Source organism: Uranotaenia lowii, chromosome 2 (assembly GCF_029784155.1).
Source record: "Uranotaenia lowii strain MFRU-FL chromosome 2, ASM2978415v1, whole genome shotgun sequence".
Lineage (NCBI taxonomy): Eukaryota > Metazoa > Arthropoda > Insecta > Diptera > Culicidae > Uranotaenia > Uranotaenia lowii.
Genome location: NC_073692.1, coordinates 212,322,320 through 212,350,265, shown reverse-complemented (window position 1 = coordinate 212,350,265; position 27,946 = coordinate 212,322,320). Strand labels below are relative to the sequence as shown.

Sequence of the window (27,946 nt, the reverse complement as noted above, 5' to 3'; positions counted from 1 at the left end):
TTTAATGAACGTAAACAGAATAAAATAGGTTCGTTTTGTTGGGCGCCATTTGTTACGGGAGCTTACCGTTGACGACCCAACGAAATAAATGATGCTCGAAAACTTTAAATTTGAGTTTAGTTTATAATTTTTGCAACATTTTTCACCCACATTTCCCCCATAGCATTTTCATTCAGATTCTATTGAACTTACGGCATCCTCCATGAAGGCGCTGCAGCGCATTGAGTGGCCACGAAGCTTTTCATTCTCCGCCTTGGTGTGGGCAAACCTCCTCTCGCCGCCTCCGGCATCATGCCCCAAATTATTTTACCGATGCCGCCGACCACAGATGCAGTCGAGTAGTGCCGTTGATGATAAATGGCCCAATGCCACAGTTGATTCGATGGTGGCAGGTGCAGTCGAAGATTGCAGTCGAAACTGCCGATGATGATACGTGGCCCAATGCCACAGTTGATTCGACGACCACCGATGCAATCGGAAAGTGCAGTCGCAACTGCCGATGATTAAACGTGACCAAATGCCACAGTTGACAACACCACTGCAGGTGCAGCCGAAAAGTGCAGTCGAAGCTGCTGACGATGATATGTGGCCCGATGCCACAGCTGATTGCAGCACTGCAGGTGCAGTGAGAAATTGCGGCCGGAGCAGTCGATGACGTTGAGTGGCTAATCACCACAGTGTGCACTGCGATTGCGGAATCCAGAAGATGGTGCTGTGTGGCTGAACACCACCGTCTCTGCTTCCACTGCGAGCGCAGCGGGTCAGTTGTTGCCGAGTCTGCCGATGACGGGGTGTTACCACTTACTACCTTTCCTCCGGCAAATGTAGCGAGAAATTTGCAGCTGGAGCTGCCGGTGATATTAAGTGGCGAGCCACCACAATTGGTGCTACGACTGCGAGCGCGTTGTAGCCGAGACGAGACAGGCAGTTGTAGCCGAAATCACTGGTGATATTGAGTGGCCAATTGCCACCTTTTCTCCGGCGAATGTAGTGGGAATTGAGGCGATAATAAAAAGAAGGCCGCCTGTGCGACCCTCTTGTTTTCCGTTTTTTCCGAAGCTCTGAGCTTCCCTCCTCGCTCGAATTCGCTTTTCTCGTTTGGCGTCCCTTTCAAATCAGGTTCCGGTTTCAGTTCACCTGTTCTTCTTTTTCGCAAAGCACGTGACGCGTGTGAAGGTCTGCACCTTACCGGAGCTTTTTTACTGCTTGTTGCGTGCTGCGGTACTGCCCCGTTTCAAACGGATTTTTCCCCGGTTTTCTCTCTTTTTTCGTTTTCCGACCGACGCACTCGCACTGCTCTTCTAGCAAACTTTTACTTTTACACCCCGGAAATGCGAATGACATTTCGCGGGTTTTCCACCTCACGCTAAACTTAGTATACTCGTGTATTCTACACGCCGAGTATTTTGTCGTTTGTTTGGGTAAATTTTAACGACACGCTATGATTTATCAACATGGGGATGGGTTTTTTGGTTGCCAAATTATCGTATCATATTATTTAGGACTAGAAACATCAAATGAAATTTAAATTGTAACAAACTAACTCACTCCTAAATCTGCTTCTATGCTTCCTGTTGAAAATTAGCTTGGAGTCGCTATTCTTTTTGCAATACCCAAGCTTTTTGAGAGAATGGTCTACGACAATATATACCCATGGTTGGAAAGGAGAATATCCGACATACAACATGGTTTTTTGTGAAGACGATCGACCGTGACAAACCTTGGAGAGTTTGTCTCAAGAACTTCAAAATGGATGATGCAAGGACTACAGGTTGACGCTATATACACAGACATGTCGATAGCATGATGTGATCGAAATCAACGCTTTACTTTCCGTGCTCTTTAAAAATGGAATTGGTGGTACCTGTCTCAAATGGATACGTTCATACCTCGTTAAAATAATTCAATATGTGAAGTTAGGAAACGTCAGATCCGATACTTTCTTGATTAACAGTGGTGTGCCACAAGGGAGTCACTTGGGATCCCTTTTTTCATCACTGTTATGAATGTCCGGAGGTTCTACAGGACGTGTTTTGCTGACATATGCAGATGATCTTAAAATATTCCTTCCCCTTCGTTCTCCGAAGGTTTGCCTAATGCAAAATGCGCTATACCGATTTTCAGAATGTTGTAAGAGCCATGGACTTAAAATTAACGTATCCAAGTGCAGCGTTATATCATTTTCTCGGAAAATAACGAACATTATGTACGAGTATCGCTTGGAAAACAGCTTGATAATTACCAGGAAGACATCGGTAAAGGATCTTGCAGTCGAATTGGACAAAGAACAAAGCTTCACGAAACATATAGAACAAGTGGTAGCCAAAGCAAACTCTATGTTTGGAATGATCAGTAGAATTTGTCATGAATTGAATGATCCGTATACTACAGTGAAAATCTATGTTGGATTAGTTCGTACAACCAAGGATGGAAAATTTCGTTCACCAGCATGAACGCTAATGATTCTCAATCACCGCTCCTTTCACGATGATAGCATCGGCGATGCGAGCGTGAACAGACGACCGCTGATTGGTCGGATTGGCAATCCGAATGAATGAACTTTTAAATACGTTCGGGTGAACGAACCGATGGCCGAAACGTTCGCCGCAGTTAACTGGATCGTTTTTTATTTTCACCACGACGTTCGTTGGGTGAATTGATTCGCAAATGATTGTTGAAACACAATCGCCAAACGATTGCACGATTGCATTTGCGAATGTTTCTGTAACCAGTAAAGGATTGCACCATCAGGTGCTTGTTTTTCGGCTAGTTTTGTGCGTGTTTTAGCCCCCGCGCTCGCTGACGGTTTGTTTTCTCATGATTTTATTATCATTTATGTTCGAATAAGAACATTCAGCACTTTTGCACATTGCGTAGATAACTAAACTGACAAAGGGGGGTTTGAAAATGTCCACTCTTGTTTACGAAGCCTAGGGATTTAGCTTTTGGCTACTGGGACATTTTTTTTAACCAAAATTGCCAAATAATCATTTAATTATGTTGATATTGCAAGAATACAGAATACAAAATTATTACTTTTATATGCGTCACATAAAAGTTATAAAATCTCACACATAAATATTGTAAGCCGACATAGCACTCAAATATCTGCCTACATCTGGGCGATTACGTGCTTGCCTACTTGAAGGCGTTTTGTTTTGTTCGAATTGGTTTTCGGAAGGAAATAAAAAATTGTGAGGTATTGGCTCGAATTTTTTTGTTAATTGAAATAACTATAAAAATGCTAAGCCTAATACGTGCGTATGTTTCGCGTTCGTATCCCATTGGGACATAAAAGCGAATTCCGCACCGGAAAATCAGCAGCTAAGACGACGTTTATTCGACTGAAACAATATCGACGGCTTTGATCGACACCAGGCCGACGTCCTTGCCTCCTATTTTCAAACCCCCCATTGTCAGTTTAGTTTTCTACGCAATGTGCAAAAGTCCACACTTTTACTAATTATATGTTGAATGTTCCTATTCGAACATAAATTAAAATAACATCATGAGAAAACAAACCATCAGCGAGCGCGGGGGCTAAAACACGCACAAAATTAGCCGAAAAACAAGCACCTGATGGCGAAGTCCTTTACCGGTTACGGAAACATTCGCGAATGCAATCTTACAATCGTTTGGCGATTGTGTTTCGACAATCATTTGCGAACGTCGTGGTGAAAATAAAAAACGATCCAATTGAATGCGGCGAATGTTTCGGGCTTCGTTTCGTTCACCCGAACTTATCAAAAGTTCATTCATTCGGGATTGCAATCGTTAGTGTTCATTGTGGTGTGTTAACTTTTTCCTTTCCCGATTGCTTCGATTGGCAGTTAGAATTGAATGAGTTCACCACGGATTGCAGATTGAATGTACTTCGATCCGATTTTTTCCATGCTTGCGTACAACAATTGAGCACGCAAGTATTCTTTGGCAACCCTATTACAGCGTCCACATTAGAAGATCAGAAAGAGTCCAAAAGAAATTCCTCAAATACGCACCGAGAAACCTTGGATGGCAAGAGACAGAGACAATGCCGGTTTACCGTGCCTTGTGCATGTTGGTTGGGTTAGATTCGCTCAAAAATTGTAGAAAATCAATCGATGTGTTGTTTCTGAAGGATTTAGTAAGTGGAACGTATTATTCATCGTATATGCTATGATATCGCCCAACGAAGGAAGCAGCAGTTTATGCAGCGTGAGGCCATTTCGACTTACAAATAGGATCCAGAATTACACGCGAAACGAACCTATGTATGTATATGTCGAAGAAATCAACTTGAGCATGTCCAGAGACCAAATTAAAACTAGTTTTTTTGTTTTGTTTCGATTATAGTCGTTTTACCATCTTTATGGCATTCGCGACTTTATCAACGTTGCAGTTGGCGGATCGTTATTGAAAAACTATCCGGTACAACTGTGTTCGATGTTTACTCTTGGGCTAGAACTCGCGGACATCGGCTCAGGAGACAACAGACTTGCCAACTGAGCTATATCACAAGCCCAAATTAAAACTAGTGTTAGAAGAGGTTTTACAACAAATTAAAATGAGAAGTGAGTGTTAATTTAAGTTTTAACTCAGATAAAAGGCTGAAGCCTAGTATCCAAATAATAAATAAGTAATAGATGTCCCTACTAAAAAGGACATCACTTTTCACCGATAAGGCCGATAAATTAAAGTAACAAACATAAATAACGGTGATTAATCCTTCATAAAATTAAATAACTTTGGCCAAAAAGAAATAAAAAACACGACATCATAGTATCGGTGGTGGTCACTATCAGACTATCGACCGTAATGTTTCGCATCCAAACCCCGGATGTAACAAACGCGATGATAACAAACTTTGAAGACTATACATCGATAGATGCGTTTCTGAGTTAAAGGGAGCTTATCTGAGCGATCACATATCATTTTTTTTGTTAGTTCGCATTGCAAGATGTCATCTTGTGGGGCGAACTACGCTTGACCTAATAATGTATGGTGGTAGATGCACCTCTATCTGTATCTACCACTTCATAGTTCATAAAAATTCGATATATGATGATAATGCTTCTAAATAAATTTTACCCGCTCATTTTCACCATTTTTCATTTAATGTAACCTTCAATCACAAACACCAGATACCCAGACTGACCACTGAAGGCTGATTTTGGCGCTTGTTCCGCAGCGCTATCTACGGGTTATCGTGAAACTAACGACCACGTACACAAAAGGAAAAATCTCGATATATCACACACATGTTGCATTGTGCTATTGGTTTCTTTACATCTAGCGATGAACACGGTCATTTTTGATTACCTACTTTTCATAGAAAAAAATAACACGATATTATTCGAAAACCACTAAAGAACCGTTTTTGAATTGGAGCGCCTTAACCAAATGTGGTTAGAATTCAACCATAAAGCTTATAACAAATACATCGACTTTGACAGAAATGAAAATTGAATGAAAACTTGAGATTTTCTGCACCACTTCCTTATTGCGTTGTGGTTGAAAAATAACTATTTTATGACATCTTTGGCTTCATTTGTGAAGATCACTTTCAACTGCAAAATTTCGTCACCCCGAAACCTCCGTCAAGGGTAAGTTCAAGTTCCCGAGTAGAAAAATATTGTGACAACCCAATTATTTGTAGATAGTTATAAAACGAACTAAGACTTGTTGAGAAAACAACAAATGATATCGTCAAAACATTTCACTGATTGTATACTGCAAAACTACAGTATATTGAATGATGGCTTTAAATTATATTACTGTTTAGAACTGTTAAATCAGTTGAATGGACAAGATTCTTACAAAATTTTGTTGAACAATTCAGTTTCAGTTAGAGTTTCTCAAAACCCTTCACATAGCCGAATTGCCACATTTATAGAGGTCTACAAAAACTGAATAAAACAAAAGTAGAGGTGATATTTACATAATTTGTAAATCAATGTTTTGTTAACAGAAGAAGCTTATTGAAAATCGCAACAACGAAATATACCATTAAGTCACCATCTACAACGAAAAACCGGTGTCAGATTTTGATTTACTTTTTTCTCCAATAAATCCTAAAACTTCCCTTTCTATGAAAAATTTAGTCACATTCGAGAAATGTCTTCTTTTCAAACTATCTAACTACACTTGGATATCAAACTAGCCCTTTTACCACCCACTGGAAGAGGCAGTTGTGGAAACAATATTTTTGGCTTCGAGATGATGCATTTTTCTGCAAATTTAGTACAATTTCTAACAAAGTGCGTTGGTTGACATAATGATGATTCTTGACAAACAATCTCAATCATCCAAGTCTGTTAAGTAAGAATATCCTAGCTTTTCCTGTTCTGTTGTTAAGTTATTTTTTCATTATATTTTTTTTGGTTAAATTTCGAACCATTTTTTGAATATCGCACGTGTAATTGATTTTATTCATGGGTAAAATAAAACAAACGTGAATTCGCCACATCTAAATCAAAACATTCAATGAATTCACTTACACAGACATACGATATTTGGCATTCCATATAACGACAAGAAAATAAAAATGACTTCCGTTTGCATCAAGGTAGTACTGTTCTTTTACCATTCAAAATTCGTTTTGGTGGTGTGGAAAAGCATTGAAATCGATATATAAGTTTAGTTACAGCAAAATTATTTCTTATTTACTGGGCAGCGGTTAGGGAACATTAAAATGACCCCCATTCAAAATTATAGTTTTTTGAAGAATGGATTCATTGCGTAAACTGATTACTTTCGAAATATGGTTTTAACAAAACTTTGAATCGAAGAATTTGGTTGAATGTCAAAGATGAAAAATTTCGGAAGCAAAGAGAAATGGATTTGAAACATACATTTTGAAATATTTCAAATTCAGTGCAGTTCGATTTTTTTCGAATAAAAGATTTTTAAGTTGATATTTCTCACGCGCACTTGCTCTCGTGTACGGATTAAGATGGGGAAAAAAGTCTAAAAACATGGTCGCTTTTAAAGTTAATTTTCCAGTCCAGTCCAGAATTATACCAAAATATAGCGTGAGCTTTAATTACGTCGTATGAAACAAAATATAAACAAACAGTTTTATTACGAAAAAAAAAAACAAAAACTGATATAAACTAGTCGCAACTTCTTTCCATTAAGAATATATGTAGCCTGGAAATCATATTCTATATGTGAAATACAAATTTTAAAGTTGTTTTGATAACTTTTGAAGCAATTTTGGGCGACTTGTAGTTATATGGATTCAAGCGCCTCTGATCAGTCTGGGTATCTGGTGTCTGCACTTCAATCCATCTATAAAAATTTCATAATCTTTAGATGTCCCTACTAACAAGGACATCACTTTTCACTGATAAGGCCGATAAATTAAAGTAACAAACATAATTTACGGTGATAATCCTTCATAAAATTATTTTCTGGTTTCGCTTGAATGCAGTGATCATGCATCAATTAGCTTGGAAGCTCGAGTCTGTATGCCAGCAGTGCTTTTCCAATCATATCATCTTTGTTACGGTATTTAGTATTTACACTTTTCAGCGCATTCTCGGCACAGAGATTTGCTAAATAAGCTTTGGATTTTTGAAACCTTATCTATGTGTGTTAATATTGTGAAACATTTGACTCTTGGCAAGTTTAAATAAAAAGTTTATTAGTTTTGGAATTCTCCATTCTGCCATTTCCTATTTTGATTTTTGAGCGGAATTTTTGCCTTCAGATCTGATATCCGACCGTAATATTATTCAATTGCCTATTCCAGTTAATAAAGGAAAAAAAAATCGATGCACACTATGAAAGATATTCTATCGCATTTTGTATTGTGTCATAAAATTGTTCACCTGCCATATAGAAGGCAACGAATAAGATCATCCCCATCATAACATTGACGTCCAATCATCATGAATGTATCGTCGTAATCGTTAAGCCTTACAATGAAAGATGGAAGAAGCAAATCCAACGCATCCACTCCAGGGCAGGATGAAACGTCATCCGGTTTCTTTTGTTGGCCAACTTATCTGAAGTAGCTCTCAATTTGAAGGGCGTCGCTTTGTGTTGTACCTACACTCGTAAATGAGGAGGACGGATTGAATATGAAATAGAGACGCTGTGGTGGCTCCATAGATAGATGATGGGTTCTTCTAACCTGCTTCCGTTGGATTTGTTGCTTAGATGAAAAGTATACGAAAAGAAAAACTACCTGCTGATGTGCTGGCAAATTAGTCTGTTGACAAGTGCTGTCACATTTTTGAGCATACCCTACAAACCTACATAGCTATCGTTTCATCCGGTTGTCTACTGGCATTGTTGTACCTTCGTTGTTCACCAATTTTACGCTCCTAGTAACCCGCAAACTTCCCTCGTGTGCTTATCTCGTTTTGAACAGGTGCTGCAAGGACTGCGAGCAGGAGTGGCCGATTTGAAAGCACTTCAAGGAAGAGCCCAGGTTGAAGAAGGACAAAGTATAGGTGAGTTGAGAAGTAACCCCCCGTTGACATCAGAAGTTGTTTCGCGAATCTGTTTGAGAAGAATTTAGGTATCTACCTCAACCAAATAGATATCATGACATAAACATGGGGGTTATTTGAGATGTTGGGTTGCGCGACAGCGCATCTGAATAGTATAGCGCGTTTGATTCATTCTTCGTCTATTTTGCTTTTTATCGCGAAATTGGCACCACACGTTCCAACGGAGTCTCGACAATAATGCCACGTCTTGATTGTCAACCATCCGTGGCCGTGTGGCGGTAAAAGTGTGAATATACATACAACAATTCTTTGATCTAAATCGTATCCTGTGAAAATGATGTGTAGTTTTCATTATGCTTGCGACGGTTTTTATATAGGAGTTTAAATTGAATTCTGGGAATATTTACAAAAGAATATCATGAGTTTTAATTAGAGAGCTTATTTTCATTAAGCCTTTCAAAATGCCAAAAATGACAAAAATGACAAAAATGACAAAAATGACAAAAATGACAAAAATGACAAAAATGACAAAAATGACAAAAATGACAGAAATGACAAAAATGACAAAAATGACAAAAATGACAAAAATGACAAAAATGACAAAAAATGACAAAAATGACAAAAATGACAAAAATGACAAAAATGACAAAAATGACAAAAATGACAAAAATGACAAAAATGACAAAAATGACAAAAATGACAAAAATGACAAAAATGACAAAAATGACAAAAATGACAAAAATGACAAAAATGACAAAAATGACAAAAATGACAAAAATGACAAAAATGACAAAAATGACAAAAATGACAAAAATGACAAAAATGACAAAAATGACAAAAATGACAAAAATGACAAAAATGACAAAAATGACAAAAATGACAAAAATGACAAAAATGACAAAAATGACAAAAATGACAAAATGACAAAAATGACAAAAATGACAAAAATGACAAAAATGACAAAAATGACAAAAATGACAAAAATGACAAAAATGACAAAAATGACAAAAATGACAAAAATGACAAAAATGACAAAAATGACAAAAATGACAAAAATGACAAAAATGACAAAAATGACAAAAATGACAAAAATGACAAAAATGACAAAAATGACAAAAATGACAAAAATGACAAAAATGACAAAAATGACAAAAATGACAAAAATGACAAAAATGACAAAAATGACAAAAATGACAAAAATGACAAAAATGACAAAAATGACAAAAATGACAAAAATGACAAAAATGACAAAAATGACAAAAATGACAAAAATGACAAAAATGACAAAAATGACAAAAATGACAAAAATGACAAAAATGACAAAAATGACAAAAATGACAAAAATGACAAAAATGACAAAAATGACAAAAATGACAAAAATGACAAAAATGACAAAAATGACAAAAATGACAAAAATGACAAAAATGACAAAAATGACAAAAATGACAAAAATGACAAAAATGACAAAAATGACAAAAATGACAAAAATGACAAAAATGACAAAAATGACAAAAATGACAAAAATGACAAAAATGACAAAAATGACAAAAATGACAAAAATGACAAAAATGACAAAAATGACAAAAATGACAAAAATGACAAAAATGACAAAAATGACAAAAATGACAAAAATGACAAAAATGACAAAAATGACAAAAATGACAAAAATGACAAAAATGACAAAAATGACAAAAATGACAAAAATGACAAAAATGACAAAAATGACAAAAATGACAAAAATGACAAAAATGACAAAAATGACAAAAATAAATGACAAAAATGACAAAAATGACAAAAATGACAAAAATGACAAAAATGACAAAAATGACAAAAATGACAAAAATGACAAAAATGACAAAAATGACAAAAATGACAAAAATGACAAAAAGCAAAAAATGACAAAAATGACAAAAATGACAAAAGACAACATGACAAAAATGACAAAAATGACAAAAATGACAAAAATGACAAAAATGACAAAAAGACAAAAATGACAAAAATGACAAAAATGACAAAAATGACAAAAATGACAAAAATGACAAAAATGACAAAAATGACAAAAATGACAAAATGACAAAAATGACAAAAATGACAAAAATGACAAAAATGACAAAAATGACAAAATGACAAAAATGACAAAAATGACAAAAATGACAAAAATGACAAAAATGACAAAAATGACACAAAAATGACAAAAATGACAAAAATGACAAACAAATGACAAAAATGACAAAAATGACAAAAATGACAAAAATGACAAAAATGACAAAAATGACAAAAATGACAAAAATGACAAAAATGACAAAAATGACAAAAATGACAAAAATGACAAAAATGACAAAAATGACAAAAATGACAAAAATGACAAAAATGACAAAAATGACAAAAATGACAAAAATGACAAAAATGACAAAAATGACAAAAATGACAAAAATGACAAAAATGACAAAAATGACAAAAATGACAAAAATGACAAAAATGACAAAAATGACAAAAATGACAAAAATGACAAAAATGACAAAAATGACAAAAATGACAAAAATGACAAAAATGACAAAAATGACAAAAATGACAAAAATGACAAAAATGACAAAAATGACAAAAATGACAAAAATGACAAAAATGACAAAAATGACAAAAATGACAAAAATGACAAAAATGACAAAAATGACAAAAATGACAAAAATGACAAAAATGACAAAAATGACAAAAATGACAAAAATGACAAAAATGACAAAAATGACAAAAATGACAAAAATGACAAAAATGACAAAAATGACAAAAATGACAAAAATGACAAAAATGACAAAAAATGACAAAAATGACAAAAATGACAAAAATGACAAAAATGACAAAAATGACAAAAATGACAAAAATGACAAAAATGACAAAAATGACAAAAATGACAAAAATGACAAAAATGACAAAAATGACAAAAATGACAAAAATGACAAAAATGACAAAAATGACAAAAATGACAAAAATGACAAAAATGACAAAAATGACAAAAATGACAAAAATGACAAAAATGACAAAAATGACAAAAATGACAAAAATGACAAAAATGACAAAAATGACAAAAATGACAAAAATGACAAAAATGACAAAAATGACAAAAATGACAAAAATGACAAAAATGACAAAAATGACAAAAATGACAAAAATGACAAAAATGACAAAAATGACAAAAATGACAAAAATGACAAAAATGACAAAATGACAAAAATGACAAAAATGACAAAAATGACAAAAATGACAAAAATGACAAAAATGACAAAAATGACAAAAATGACAAAAATGACAAAAATGACAAAAATGACAAAAATGACAAAAATGACAAAAATGACAAAAATGACAAAAATGACAAAAATGACAAAAATGACAAAAATGACAAAAATGACAAAAATGACAAAAATGACAAAAATGACAAAAATGACAAAAATGACAAAAATGACAAAAATGACAAAAATGACAAAAATGACAAAAATGACAAAAATGACAAAAATGACAAAAATGACAAAAATGACAAAAATGACAAAAATGACAAAAATGACAAAAATGACAAAAATGACAAAAATGACAAAAATGACAAAAATGACAAAAATGACAAAAATGACAAAAATGACAAAAATGACAAAAATGACAAAAATGACAAAAATGACAAAAATGACAAAAATGACAAAAATGACAAAAATGACAAAAATGACAAAAATGACAAAAATGACAAAAATGACAAAAATGACAAAAATGACAAAAATGACAAAAATGACAAAAATGACAAAAATGACAAAAATGACAAAAATGACAAAAATGACAAAAATGACAAAAATGACAAAAATGACAAAAATGACAAAAATGACAAAAATGACAAAAATGACAAAAATGACAAAAATGACAAAAATGACAAAAATGACAAAAATGACAAAAATGACAAAAATGACAAAAATGACAAAAATGACAAAAATGACAAAAATGACAAAAATGACAAAAATGACAAAAATGACAAAAATGACAAAAATGACAAAAATGACAAAAATGACAAAAATGACAAAAATGACAAAAATGACAAAAATGACAAAAATGACAAAAATGACAAAAATGACAAAAATGACAAAAATGACAAAAATGACAAAAATGACAAAAATGACAAAAATGACAAAAATGACAAAAATGACAAAAATGACAAAAATGACAAAAATGACAAAAATGACAAAAATGACAAAAATGACAAAAATGACAAAAATGACAAAAATGACAAAAATGACAAAAATGACAAAAATGACAAAAATGACAAAAATGACAAAAATGACAAAAATGACAAAAATGACAAAAATGACAAAAATGACAAAAATGACAAAAATGACAAAAATGACAAAAATGACAAAAATGACAAAAATGACAAAAATGACAAAAATGACAAAAATGACAAAAATGACAAAAATGACAAAAATGACAAAAATGACAAAAATGACAAAAATGACAAAAATGACAAAAATGACAAAAATGACAAAAATGACAAAAATGACAAAAATGACAAAAATGACAAAAATGACAAAAATGACAAAAATGACAAAAATGACAAAAATGACAAAAATGACAAAAATGACAAAAATGACAAAAATGACAAAAATGACAAAAATGACAAAAATGACAAAAATGACAAAAATGACAAAAATGACAAAAATGACAAAAATGACAAAAATGACAAAAATGACAAAAATGACAAAAATGACAAAAATGACAAAAATGACAAAAATGACAAAAATGACAAAAATGACAAAAATGACAAAAATGACAAAAATGACAAAAATGACAAAAATGACAAAAATGACAAAAATGACAAAAATGACAAAAATGACAAAAATGACAAAAATGACAAAAATGACAAAAATGACAAAAATGACAAAAATGACAAAAATGACAAAAATGACAAAAATGACAAAAATGACAAAAATGACAAAAATGACAAAAATGACAAAAATGACAAAAATGACAAAAATGACAAAAATGACAAAAATGACAAAAATGACAAAAATGACAAAAATGACAAAAATGACAAAAATGACAAAAATGACAAAAATGACAAAAATGACAAAAATGACAAAAATGACAAAAATGACAAAAATGACAAAAATGACAAAAATGACAAAAATGACAAAAATGACAAAAATGACAAAAATGACAAAAATGACAAAAATGACAAAAATGACAAAAATGACAAAAATGACAAAAATGACAAAAATGACAAAAATGACAAAAATGACAAAAATGACAAAAATGACAAAAATGACAAAAATGACAAAAATGACAAAAATGACAAAAATGACAAAAATGACAAAAATGACAAAAATGACAAAAATGACAAAAATGACAAAAATGACAAAAATGACAAAAATGACAAAAATGACAAAAATGACAAAAATGACAAAAATGACAAAAATGACAAAAATGACAAAAATGACAAAAATGACAAAAATGACAAAAATGACAAAAATGACAAAAATGACAAAAATGACAAAAATGACAAAAATGACAAAAATGACAAAAATGACAAAAATGACAAAAATGACAAAAATGACAAAAATGACAAAAATGACAAAAATGACAAAAATGACAAAAATGACAAAAATGACAAAAATGACAAAAATGACAAAAATGACAAAAATGACAAAAATGACAAAAATGACAAAAATGACAAAAATGACAAAAATGACAAAAATGACAAAAATGACAAAAATGACAAAAATGACAAAAATGACAAAAATGACAAAAATGACAAAAATGACAAAAATGACAAAAATGACAAAAATGACAAAAATGACAAAAATGACAAAAATGACAAAAATGACAAAAATGACAAAAATGACAAAAATGACAAAAATGACAAAAATGACAAAAATGACAAAAATGACAAAAATGACAAAAATGACAAAAATGACAAAAATGACAAAAATGACAAAAATGACAAAAATGACAAAAATGACAAAAATGACAAAAATGACAAAAATGACAAAAATGACAAAAATGACAAAAATGACAAAAATGACAAAAATGACAAAAATGACAAAAATGACAAAAATGACAAAAATGACAAAAATGACAAAAATGACAAAAATGACAAAAATGACAAAAATGACAAAAATGACAAAAATGACAAAAATGACAAAAATGACAAAAATGACAAAAATGACAAAAATGACAAAAATGACAAAAATGACAAAAATGACAAAAATGACAAAAATGACAAAAATGACAAAAATGACAAAAATGACAAAAATGACAAAAATGACAAAAATGACAAAAATGACAAAAATGACAAAAATGACAAAAATGACAAAAATGACAAAAATGACAAAAATGACAAAAATGACAAAAATGACAAAAATGACAAAAATGACAAAAATGACAAAAATGACAAAAATGACAAAAATGACAAAAATGACAAAAATGACAAAAATGACAAAAATGACAAAAATGACAAAAATGACAAAAATGACAAAAATGACAAAAATGACAAAAATGACAAAAATGACAAAAATGACAAAAATGACAAAAATGACAAAAATGACAAAAATGACAAAAATGACAAAAATGACAAAAATGACAAAAATGACAAAAATGACAAAAATGACAAAAATGACAAAAATGACAAAAATGACAAAAATGACAAAAATGACAAAAATGACAAAAATGACAAAAATGACAAAAATGACAAAAATGACAAAAATGACAAAAATGACAAAAATGACAAAAATGACAAAAATGACAAAAATGACAAAAATGACAAAAATGACAAAAATGACAAAAATGACAAAAATGACAAAAATGACAAAAATGACAAAAATGACAAAAATGACAAAAATGACAAAAATGACAAAAATGACAAAAATGACAAAAATGACAAAAATGACAAAAATGACAAAAATGACAAAAATGACAAAAATGACAAAAATGACAAAAATGACAAAAATGACAAAAATGACAAAAATGACAAAAATGACAAAAATGACAAAAATGACAAAAATGACAAAAATGACAAAAATGACAAAAATGACAAAAATGACAAAAATGACAAAAATGACAAAAATGACAAAAATGACAAAAATGACAAAAATGACAAAAATGACAAAAATGACAAAAATGACAAAAATGACAAAAATGACAAAAATGACAAAAATGACAAAAATGACAAAAATGACAAAAATGACAAAAATGACAAAAATGACAAAAATGACAAAAATGACAAAAATGACAAAAATGACAAAAATGACAAAAATGACAAAAATGACAAAAATGACAAAAATGACAAAAATGACAAAAATGACAAAAATGACAAAAATGACAAAAATGACAAAAATGACAAAAATGACAAAAATGACAAAAATGACAAAAATGACAAAAATGACAAAAATGACAAAAATGACAAAAATGACAAAAATGACAAAAATGACAAAAATGACAAAAATGACAAAAATGACAAAAATGACAAAAATGACAAAAATGACAAAAATGACAAAAATGACAAAAATGACAAAAATGACAAAAATGACAAAAATGACAAAAATGACAAAAATGACAAAAATGACAAAAATGACAAAAATGACAAAAATGACAAAAATGACAAAAATGACAAAAATGACAAAAATGACAAAAATGACAAAAATGACAAAAATGACAAAAATGACAAAAATGACAAAAATGACAAAAATGACAAAAATGACAAAAATGACAAAAATGACAAAAATGACAAAAATGACAAAAATGACAAAAATGACAAAAATGACAAAAATGACAAAAATGACAAAAATGACTAAAATGACAAAAATGACAAAAATGACAAAAATGACAAAAATGACAAAAATGACAAAAATGACAAAAATGACAAAAATGACAAAAATGACAAAAATGACAAAAATGACAAAAATGACAAAAATGACAAAAATGACAAAAATGACAAAAATGACAAAAATGACAAAAATGACAAAAATGACAAAAATGACAAAAATGACAAAAATGACAAAAATGACAAAAATGACAAAAATGACAAAAATGACAAAAATGACAAAAATGACAAAAATGACAAAAATGACAAAAATGACAAAAATGACAAAAATGACAAAAGTTACAAAAATTACAATAATTACAAAAATTACAAAAATTACAAAAATTACAAAAATGAAAAAAATTACAAAAATGAAAAAAAATGACAAAAATGACAAAAATAACAAAAATGACAAAAATTACAAAAATGACAAAAATTACAAAAATGACAAAAATGACAAAAATGACAATTAATGATATGTCATGAAGCCTCAATGACAGAAAAATATTTTTTTTTTGTTTCAATCATAGTCGTTTTACCATCGTTATATTATTCGCGACTTTTTTTCAAAGTTGCGGAAAGCGAACAGTTTTTGAAAATTTTATGTAAATGTATTCGATGTTTTCTCTTGGGCTCGAACTCACGGACTTCGGCTCAGGAAGAAACTGACTTGCCAACTGAGCTTTATCACAAGTTCACAAAAATAATACTTATACTGACGGTAGTAAGTTTAGAATCACCCCTTTAAAAACATGAACATTTTGGTCGGCCATATCTCAGCCTTCTCAAGACATATTGCATTTTTTTTTATCTCGATCATGAGCTAAACCTTTCTCGGATGTTTTTGGCAAAATGTATATGTTTACTTTATATGGCTCAAACTTTTTTTATCATAAAGACACGATGTTTGATCAGTGCTCGGCATCGCTAACTGGAAGATTAGCGCCGCTAATGAAATCGCTAACTCATGCAAAGTTAGCGATCGCTAATCAAAACCGCTAGATGTGCCGGAAAATTTATCGCTTCAAGCTTGAAGCGCTAATCGCTTATCACTAACTGTTGACCAACAATAACGTAAAACGAAAAATTATTGTTTTCGAATTTCATATTATAAGGATTTACAGTACACATTTTACTATCCATTTATAAACATTAGGGACTAAATACCAAAGGACTGAAGCAACTGTCATATCACATTCAAACGGACAGTACTGACTTTTTGGAACCAGAACGTCAGTTCCGTCAGTTCCCCTTTGATTTCAATGGCATTTTGGTACCAAAACGTCAGTGTAGTGTCTTGACTTTCGCATTAGCAGTGTGTTGTCCTTAAAAACACAGAATAATAGGCGATGGAATCGAAAAGTTATTCTTTCTCTCCTTAAGAAAAAACCCGTAAGATCTGTCAAAAGTTGGGTGAAATTTTAGCTGCATCCCACTTGCACTAGTGGAAAACCATCACCCATATTCGGAAGCGCTTCCATTGCCTATATAGGAAGAACAAAGCAAGCGAGGGAGGTGAAAAAGGGTAGTTTTCGACAGACAGATGACGGTACAGATGTGTCTTGCTTGGACCCTAAAGTAAGTGCGGTACTGAAAAGTCAGTTAGGAAATTTTACTTTCTTTCAGCCCCTTGCAAAATCCTTGTTCCAAACAGCCGATTTAGACTCACACTTGACCAAAGCAACATCAATGTACATTATACCATTTCAATTCAACTTTTTAAGAACTAGCCTTAGATCCAAAACTGATAAGATTTGGATTCAAATTGAGGCAGTTCTTAAGCGTTTTACAGTTAATGGAACAAGAGTGTGGGTAAATTTTTTCTCTAGATTTCATCTTGGTCCAATTTTGGTATGGAATAGATTTTTATCAGTGACACTTATCAATGCCACAAACTTGTGTCGAGGTTCAAGGTTAATTCGCTAGCTTTGTCAAAATTTAGCGGCAAAATTAAACCGCTAACAAAAACTTAACGGACTAATTAGCGATTAGCGGTTTAGCGCTTTTGTGCCGAACACTGGTATTTTTGTTTGTTTGTTGGGCGAATCAGACAGAAAATTTAACCCGCTTAACAACTTCTTCAATTAGAAGGTTCGGATGACGCTTTGTTAAACCTTTTACTTTCCATACCTTCATAGAGTTTCTTACTTTTATTCAAACCGTAGCTCACTGTTAGATCTTCTAAATAGGACTTGTAGAACGATTCACCACATGAACTCTGAACGCATAGTTGATTCCCAGCTGTTTTGGAGTATCTTTCAATTGGACTTCCCTAGATTTTTCTCGATCCTGCCCAAAAATTTTAATTAATGGATTTATTTATTAGACGCTACCCCAAAAACTTCTTGACAGTCCGCCACAAAATTTTGCACATGTCAACAATATTCTAATAGGTTGTATCTCTGAAAATTTCATCAATTTTCATTCATCCGTTCATAAGTAATATACCAATGCAAGTGTTGTATTTTTTTCGAATACAGCCCTTACATTTTGCCAAATACATCCGAGGAAGGTTTAGCTCACGATTTTTCGAGTGAGATTAAAATGAATGCAATATACAATAAGATAAAATATGACCGAACTAAATATTCATGTTTTAAGGGGTGATCCCAAACTTATGGCCGGCTGTGTGCCTGAAAAATGACAAAGATAACATAGAATACCGTTAGTACACATTGGTTTTCACAAATCAATTAGATTGCAATCCTATAAAGTCGATTTTTGGCTAAATGCTTTTCCACGTTTTGTCTTCATCCAACACATTTATCAGTAAACGCTTTGTTAACGTTTTGATATTACATTTGTTTGTATTACTATAGAATTTAAGTTCGTTTTGATTGTATGAGTTTTAGGATTAACTTTTTTCCTAATTGTTTGCTCACAAGATTTTACATACTATGTATGTACATCTACATTTCTGCATTTCATTTTCCAAAATAAAAAGCGAAAGGGCGTTGAAGGTAAGGTAATCCAATCATCAACAAGTGTTCGTGACTTTTCGTTTTGTACAATTTGAACCGTGATGGTGTTATCAAAAGCAACAGCTAGAGCTAGTAGGGGCACCTTCCGTATATATGGCATCCACCGCGTGAACATTAACACTTGCTTCTAATTCAGATCTCCGCCGATATCTCCCTCCGGTTTAGCTGACGGGGGACATGGCTTTTGACGTAACAACATCCTAACGGTTTTATTTTCTTCTTCCGAAATCCTCGGTCCTGTTTGCTGAGTAGGTACTCCTGCACTCTTTTTTCCCGCAGCTTGTTGATTGTCAGAGGTGTGTTGGCGTGAAGGCGGAAGGTAAGAGAGTGGGAAAAACCACTCAAGCCAAGGTGTTTTGACGTCGTCGTTTCGTGCTGGCAGTTTAGTCGACCTTATGGGGATTTGTGTCAAATTGTAGAATAGGTCAATATAAAACCACATTGCGTGATGATAAGGGAAAATGTGAACAATTTGGCTTCGATCCAGTGAGCTTGACAGTTGCTCTCAATAAGATGAAAAACTCACACAGAAATTTGTGAATTTTTTCAGATAATGTTGAGTAAAAATCTATAATTCAAGGGCAACATACCGTGGAATTTATTTCATAATTTTTATGTTTATTGTATCTTGAATATGCTACGCTACAAGTTCATAGTATTATCATTAATCACTCACCTGAGTTTTTTCCCAGTTTTTTTTTTAAATCTCTCCACTTCACTCATTGAACAAATCAGAGACGCAGTTCTCTTAGAGCCTTCATTATGTAAAATACTTTTTTTCCGCTAAAGTTGTATTTTCTTTTTCCGGTTTCGTTTCAGTGGCCGCCTGGCAGGAGCTGGGTCTGATAACGCAAGTGTTTCCGTTGCACGAAACGAGCGCCTTACAGCAGCTTCAGTCCAGTTGGGTACGGAAGTTTTTCGCCCCGCAGCCGCTAGGTAGGTGTAATTACGAATGAACATGACCCTTTTTTGCTTTCTCCTGTCTGCGGAACAGCAATGAAGTAGGTGTATACTTTGTCATAAGCCACTAAACTTGAGTGATTACTATTTCGCTGTTCTAAAGGAAATTGTTGTTCAGAATTTTTCTAACGTATATATGATTTTTTTTGTGCCTTGTTAGGAAAAAATACATATTCAATTTTAATGTTAAATTATATTAACTGGACACAAAATAATATTCACTAGGTTGTTCAAAAAGTTAAGCGGGCAAGGGCATTCATATTTTTCGGCATTTCGTCTTCGTTCCGAAACAAGAAAAATCTCTTTTTTGCGTTGAAGCAACAGCTTCTAAAATTTGGTTCTAAAAAGGTTTGAAAATGTGTTTTATTGCCCGGTTGTATTCCTTTACTTTGTTACGGTCTCCATCAAATGGGTTTGCAGTAGTTCGTCTTGACAAATACACCCAAAAGAAAAGCATAGTAAAATGACTAAATCCGTGGTTTAAATGAACAACACAACCATAGTTTTGAGTCAATCATGTTTTGTTCTCGAAATTACTCCACACATAGTAATTTTACTATGTGTTGATTTTTGCTGCGCATAGTAATTTCGACTACTAGTAAAACTGTTAATGACAGAATGAGTTCTTTTACTTCGTGCATTGTAAAAGTGCAACTTTCCATTGTTAAAGTAACACCCACTTTCTTTAAAATGTTTTTCGTATCATGATGCAAATTACCATGCAGCATGTTATAAAGATCTATAAACTATAATATTTTGTGTGTGTGTGTGTGTGTGTGTGTGTGTGTGTGTGTGTGTGTGTGTGTGTGTGTGTGTGTGTGTGTGTGTGTGTGGGTGTGTGTGTGTGTGTGTGTGTGTGTGTGTGTGTGTGTGTGTGTGTGTGTGTGTGTGTGTTCCATCCAACGACCCCCTGAGCTGGCAGGTATGTTATGCAAGAGAAGCAATATTAATCCATTTGATTAACATTTTTCAGTTGCGGGTGCTGGAGGTGTTAGCTCTATTGAGATTCCACTAACCCATTTCAGAATGACAGAGACCTAGCTGCACATTCCGAGGCTACTTTCCTCATCAATAAGCCCCGCCCAATCACAGCCTAATGGCCAAATGGGACATTGGAATATGATTAGACTTTCAATGTTGTATGTTCTGACAAGTCCAGATATAAATTTAATATAATCGTTGATTATATTATATTGGTACCTTGACCGTCCAATACAAGATTGACTCGTATTTAATATATAATAAATGATCAATATGAGAACAATAACCTTACCATTTTTTTTAGTTCCATACTTATCTAAAAATTGTCGATCACTGACAATTTCATTCGCCAGGAAAAACTCTTCGGGTTATTTTTATCAGACAAATGCTACCACACTGTAAACTTACCACATTTATGTAAACCCGATATTACCTTTTACCTGACCTTACCTCACCCTTACGCAGCTCTAACCTTACCACAGGTCTAGCTGAAATTTTGTTAACTAAGCAAAAACCCACCGCCTGAAAAAAAGAAAGAAAAACAAAATACACCCGAAAAAAGCGGGATATTTTTAAATTAATTGGATGGATAAAGTACAATGAAAAAGGACTACCGTGTATTATGCCCAAGTCATCATAATTGTATGTATGTATGTATGATAGCTACGGCAGTTCTGATAAATAAACGTGTCAATTCACTAAGAGTATCTACAATCTACAATTTGCGTGATACATATATGAACAGAAGTTGACAAAATGACAACAATCTCTAAAAAAATTCCAATGATTCAGCTTGTAGTAGTAGTAGCAAACAGTCTTTCTGAAATCTCGCGAGCACACACAAGAGACAGTGAGCATTGCGCCTTTGTTCTCTTTTCTCTCCAAGCTGCGACGAGCTGCGTACCGTGCACGGACGAGAAAAAAAATTTGCCGAGCGAGACGTGTATCAAGGCATTAGGATTTCTGTTGCGATGCGAAAATCGGTTGCTCGTCTCTTGTTACGTTGTGCGTGGTACATGAGATACATGTACATGCGACAGCTCGTGCGCATTTTCTCGCGAGACGTCTCGTGTACTTTTCTCGTTCAGTACAAAAATTTGATTCTGTTAGCGGCGCTGCGTTTAAAGCCACGGCTTGCTTATCAAACTGGTTAAACCAAAAGGTCGATGTCGTGTGGCGCATGGCAAATAATCAATGCATCTGACGGTGACATCCAACAGATCTTGCCCTGCCGCTGGTAGTAAAGAGAATTTTATAGTATGGGATGAATCAGCAGCAAAGCAAACGTAGCGTATTTTAATCTGATTATCCAACATAGTTTTAAGTTCACTCATATAAAAACGTCTTTCACTTGGTGTCATCTATCTATATATATAAAAATGAATGTTTGTCTGTCTGTCTGTTCCCCATAGACTCGGAAACTGTTGAACCGATCATCGTCAAAATTGGCCTCTGAGGGTTTTTTGGGGCCGGAGATGGTTTCTATAATAGTTAAAACAAATTAAAGTCAAGACATCCAATTTCTCGAGATTTTTTTTCCTTTAGGCGGTTTGTTTTTTGTCTCCATGGTCGAGGCGTCGGTCGCGAGCCAACGACGCGAGAGGATAGTAACCATGGCATAGCATACTGATCAGTGGGAATATTTTGGCGCGTATTTCTCAACCAAGCATATTTTCGATGCAAGGGGTGGCGATATGAAGCCTTGATGTGATTTTTTTCTACTTGATTCCTAGCTCATTTGTACAGCACATGGTTATGAATGACGCCTAGATGAGATCCAAATTGACATTTTGCCGATCGAATAAAACATATACATTATTTTTGCCAAAATCCGAAATTGAAAGTCATGGCATCCATTTTTAGAGATTTTCTTTTCTTTTAGGGGTTTGTTTTTCGTCTCTATGGTCAAGCAAACGTCGTCGCAAGTGGATAGTAACCAAAGCATACTGTTCATTGATCGCTGGAAAAATTTAACAATTTCTTATGCACGTGGGGGCGATATGCAACCGAGATATGTTTTTTCTTGCTTAATTGTATGCAGCACGTGGAAATAAATAACGCTTAGATGTGACACGGATTGGTATTTTATCAATCGAATCAAAACCAATTGAAAGATTTGCAAAAATACTTCCATATTTGTTGTCCATATAGCATTTGATGTCTAAAAAATATAAATTTAGTTCTGATGCTAATGAAATAATGGTATGACACTTTGCGGACAATTGAAAAAAATAATACTGAAAGGAAAGAATTTACATACAAATTTTTAACCCATTTTGCCTACAAGCTTATTTTTGAATCATATTGATAACAGAAATATGAATAAGATGTTATCTACAGAGGTAGATCGGAAACATTTTGTCGAACATGTAAAAATGTACTTAACTGAAAAAGAAGATAAAAAAATCCGATCCAACACATTAACTGATCAAGAGCCTTTTCTTTAAATTAGATAAGATAGGGCTGACGTGTTCATAAGTGAAAGGTATCAGTGAAATAAATTGAATTTTATTGACCAAAAGTTAGGGAATTCATTTTCCGGAATAATTTTCATTCAAGCAACACTAGAGCATGTTCAACCGTTCAACTTTTCTCTTTTACAAAAAAATAAAAAAAATATTTTCTACTAAAAATTGTTACTTTGGCTCAAATACACAATTGAAACGAATTTAGAAATGAAAATGGAAGCTTTTTATTTTTAATAATTCTGAAAAAAACATCGTACTTTTTGCTGTGTTTTTGTGTTGTGTTGCTGTGCATAAAAGAGACTTTAGATCCGCTTCTTTTTTGAAAAGTGAGACTTTAGAACTGATATTCAACTGTAAGCAATATTTGTATGAGAAATTTTTAGTATACTTTTAAAGTGTTCAAAACAATATTCCCTCCTGTCAACTTACACGCTGGGACAAGGGCAAACGTCGAACTTTTAAGAAATTTGTCTTCAAAATGATTCAATATGTTGGAAAGACCAGAAAGGGTATTCCGAATGTTAAAACTGAAGCGGATATTTAAAATTCTTAAATGTCTTTGTAAATGAAGGTCATTTGCTTTGAAAAGCATTCGTTAAAAGTGGAATAACAAACATACATTTATACTGCTGGAATACTGCAGATATATCAATGAAACTAGATAAAACAAACAAACAGATATACGTATTAAATCCATTTTGAAGCCATAACTCTGACGCATCTGAAAATAAACTTTGCATTCACACTTGCCCCAATATACGGGACAAATGTTTTCTTAGAAATTTGTTTTTGCCAAAATTTTTGAATATTTCACTTTCAAAGAAAAATAAGAAAATGCGGAGAAATTATTTTGTGATGCAACTGATATTTTCTGCTTTAATAAATTTATTAAAAAAAAGAAATTTGCACTGCATAAAATCGATAATTTTCATACCATGATAAGTGTTGTTTGGGAAAACTTCAAGCTATAATGTCTCATGTCCACGAGTTTGGCATATGGTGAAACATTTTTTTAACATAATTTTGGCGCTAGAAGGATAGATATTCAAACTGCTTCGAAGGGCGAGGATGGTGAAAAAAGCTGTTTGAAAATGTTTATTAAAAATCCTTTTCATCGTTTTTTTTAAATTTCCATAGCTTATTTTTTTAAATCCAAAAAATACATCATCTAAAGCAGGGGTGAGCAACCTTTTCAACCAACGGGCCATTTGAAATTTGAAATCTTGTCGGCGGGCCGCACTTAATGTTAATTTTTTTATAATTAGCAGAGCTTCACGTCAATTGTATAACAACTAATTTATTTCTGGAAAAGATAATTCACGTATTTAAAAACAGGAATTTAAAATGACTTTTTAAACACCCGGTATTGAAAAGGTACATCACTACAACTTTGACATTTTTAAATTCTCTTAATTGTTTAGTAGTAGATACTTTTTAGCAAACATTCGTTCTTACAACATTATTGTGAAAACCAATGGTACTATTTGTTATCCGTTCCATTTAAAAATCTTCTGGAGCTTACCACAGTGATAACTAACAGTGTTAAAAAAATATATATATTCAAAGAAATCGCAGTCTTATAAGCGTTTGTCGTTGAAACGCTAATTTATTTTCTGTTATTCTTTTCCACAAGTAAAACTTGTCCATAGATTTTTTTTTCCTACAAACGGTGAAAACCCTGTTTTTTTAAATTGAAGTTCTGAATTGGATCATATCATTGCATTGAGATGTTGAGGAAGGTTGTCGAACTAACAGAAAAATGTTCAATTTCACATATTTTTAAACAAATATCTTCAAAACTACATTCTTGATTCTAGATTTTTTATCCATATTTTTTTAAATTTTAAATCTTATTTAGATATCATTGATTGGGATATGATTTCTAAAGATTTAATATGACTTCGGTAATGTGGAATGCAAATTATATGTGAAATAACTCAATTTATCAATGTTTGATGTAAATTTCCAATAGAATTTTTGAAAAGGCATCACAGATAAACCTCAAAGACCTTTTGGGTCGAATAACAGAATTTCAGATATCTTTTGTTTTCACCAACTAACAACTAATAATTTTTGTCGGTAACTTTAATGCCGGCTGATTCATGTTGATAAAAAAATCTCAAATCGTTCACCCAGTCTTTATTTAATAAACTTTCTCAATTTATGTCAATATTCAGAAATAAAAAAATAATTCACAAAGTTTTGGTTTAAATTTTTTTGTAAGTATTTGAAACCTGCCAATAAAAAGTTCACAACCTGATGATTGTGGGGCCAATGCAGATAAGTTGAGGATGCCAGATTTTTTTCAGCACGTATCGGGGCCGGACAAACCGGGCTATTTTCTATAAAATCCTAGCATAATCCGGGCTTTTCATTTCTAAATAGACGACCAAAAATCCAAAAAATATCTGGACAAATTTTGTCAAAACCCAAAAATACTCAACAAAAATCAAGATAAAAGAAATTGAAATAATTTTTTTTTCATCAAAACTTATAAACGGATTTTAAATCGTATTTTAAGCTTCGAAAAAACCTTTCATGATTATTCTTGCAAAAGCTGCTTAAAAAATTTGTTCTGGTGGCTAAATATAATATAATAGTAATTTTAACAACACAATTTATATTTTTTTTATTTGCCAAATAAAGTGAAAATATCCGGGTATTTTTCAATGAAATCCAGGCAACTGGGCAGGGCCGAGCTGGATAAAACCGGGCAATCTGGCAACCTTAAGATAAGTGCATATTGATTAAGTCATATAAATTTTCCTAACAATGCATTGTTGAGAAAAGTTAATGCATTTGAATTTGAAAAAAGCTTCGCGGGCCGTACAAAAGGGTGTCGCGGGCCACATGCAACCCGCGGGCCGCGCGTTGCTCACCCCTGATCTAAAGCTTATCAGGGGCTGGAGGTGCTCATAATACAGAATTTTAGGGATACACTAAAAAACTGTCCCGATTCACGCTATTGATCAGTTTTCTAAATTCTATTTGAATAAATACAATTCCAATATGCGAATATTTTTCTTTCAATTAGAAATTTATGTAAACTCGAGCCAGGTAAATCAGCCTACCTGCTTCAAGCAGTGGGGGACAAAATTGGAAAAGATGGGGGGCTCCCATGTAAGTTCAAGATAAAGAGCTTTTCAAAGAAGGGGCCATATTTGAAAAGAGGGTTTTTTTGCGTACGGATATTTGGCATAACTCAAAAATAGATGTGACAAATGTTTTTTGTGGAAGTTCGTAACTTCCCTTTTTGGGACAAAAGGTGGATAATCCTTAAATATTGACATTATTTGAGTTATTATGAAGCTTTAAAAACAGAGTTCAAATTTCAGATCTTGAAAAACAAGTTCAGAGATCAAGTTCAAGTAAATAATATATACCATCTTTGAATTACAATTCGGAACTCCAGCTGCAGCTCTCATTTCAAAGTTGTTGCTTCTAAACCATGATGAGGATTTATTTAAAAAAAGCTTACAAAAATCTAAATTTGAATAAATTTTTACAAATAACACTTATTTTTGCAAGGTGTAGCAATGCAGTTGTAAATATTTATCAGCAATGACAATAAAGAGCCACGATCCTGGATCAACTTTTAATTTAAATAACAACTTAGCGCTAATTGTTTTCTCTGGCCTTCTATTCATTCATTCAATTCTTCTCACACAGCATAAGAAATATGTCATTAAACGTGTTTAAAAAACCGGCTGCGCAGCAAACCATCGTACACGAGACGTCTCACGAGCATTGTCTCGCGAGCTTTCTCGCGTACATCCAGTACACAGAGCTCGCTCGTGTCAGAAAGAGACGATATATCCCCGAACGCATCGCAATATTTTCCGAATGAGAAGTAAACAAGCAAGCAACAAATCTCATGTGACATGCACAGTCGCAACGCTTGCGAATAAAAAAGCTGTGAGCGAGAGCAAACATTTTCTCGTCACACGGATAAGCAGCGCGCGTACAGAAAGACTGGTAGCAAAATATAATCTTGTAAAAAATAATTGCAACAAAATTATTGTAATCTATTATATAAAATTCTCTTGTAACGGTGTTTGTAGTACTACTCCTCCGGAATGGCCCAAACGATTCAAATGAAATTATTTTTAGAATTTTCTGTAGGCATGCGAATCGGTTTATATCGAATAAAAGCAACACAAAGTCGCATCAATTGTCCGTAATAATTAAATTTGTAATAATTTGAATAAAATAAAAGTCATGACATCCATTTTCTCGAGATTTTCTTTACTTTGGGCGCCGGGCGGGCGGTTTGTTTTTCGTCTCCATGGTCGAGGC

At 32.7% G+C, this 27,946-nt stretch overlaps 1 protein-coding gene across 8 annotated transcripts in view; it reads left to right on the top strand.

The window, feature by feature from the left end:
- Positions 1-27,946, top strand: part of LOC129749946 (anoctamin-8-like) — a 178,348-nt gene that overhangs the window by 66,468 nt on the left and 83,934 nt on the right. For all 8 annotated transcript variants that reach the window (XM_055745093.1, XM_055745094.1, XM_055745098.1 and 5 more), the window contains 2 exons: positions 8,357-8,438; positions 20,061-20,177. In XM_055745093.1, coding sequence (XP_055601068.1) covers positions 8,357-8,438; positions 20,061-20,177 — 199 coding nt within the window. The remainder of the gene's footprint in view (positions 1-8,356; positions 8,439-20,060; positions 20,178-27,946) is intronic.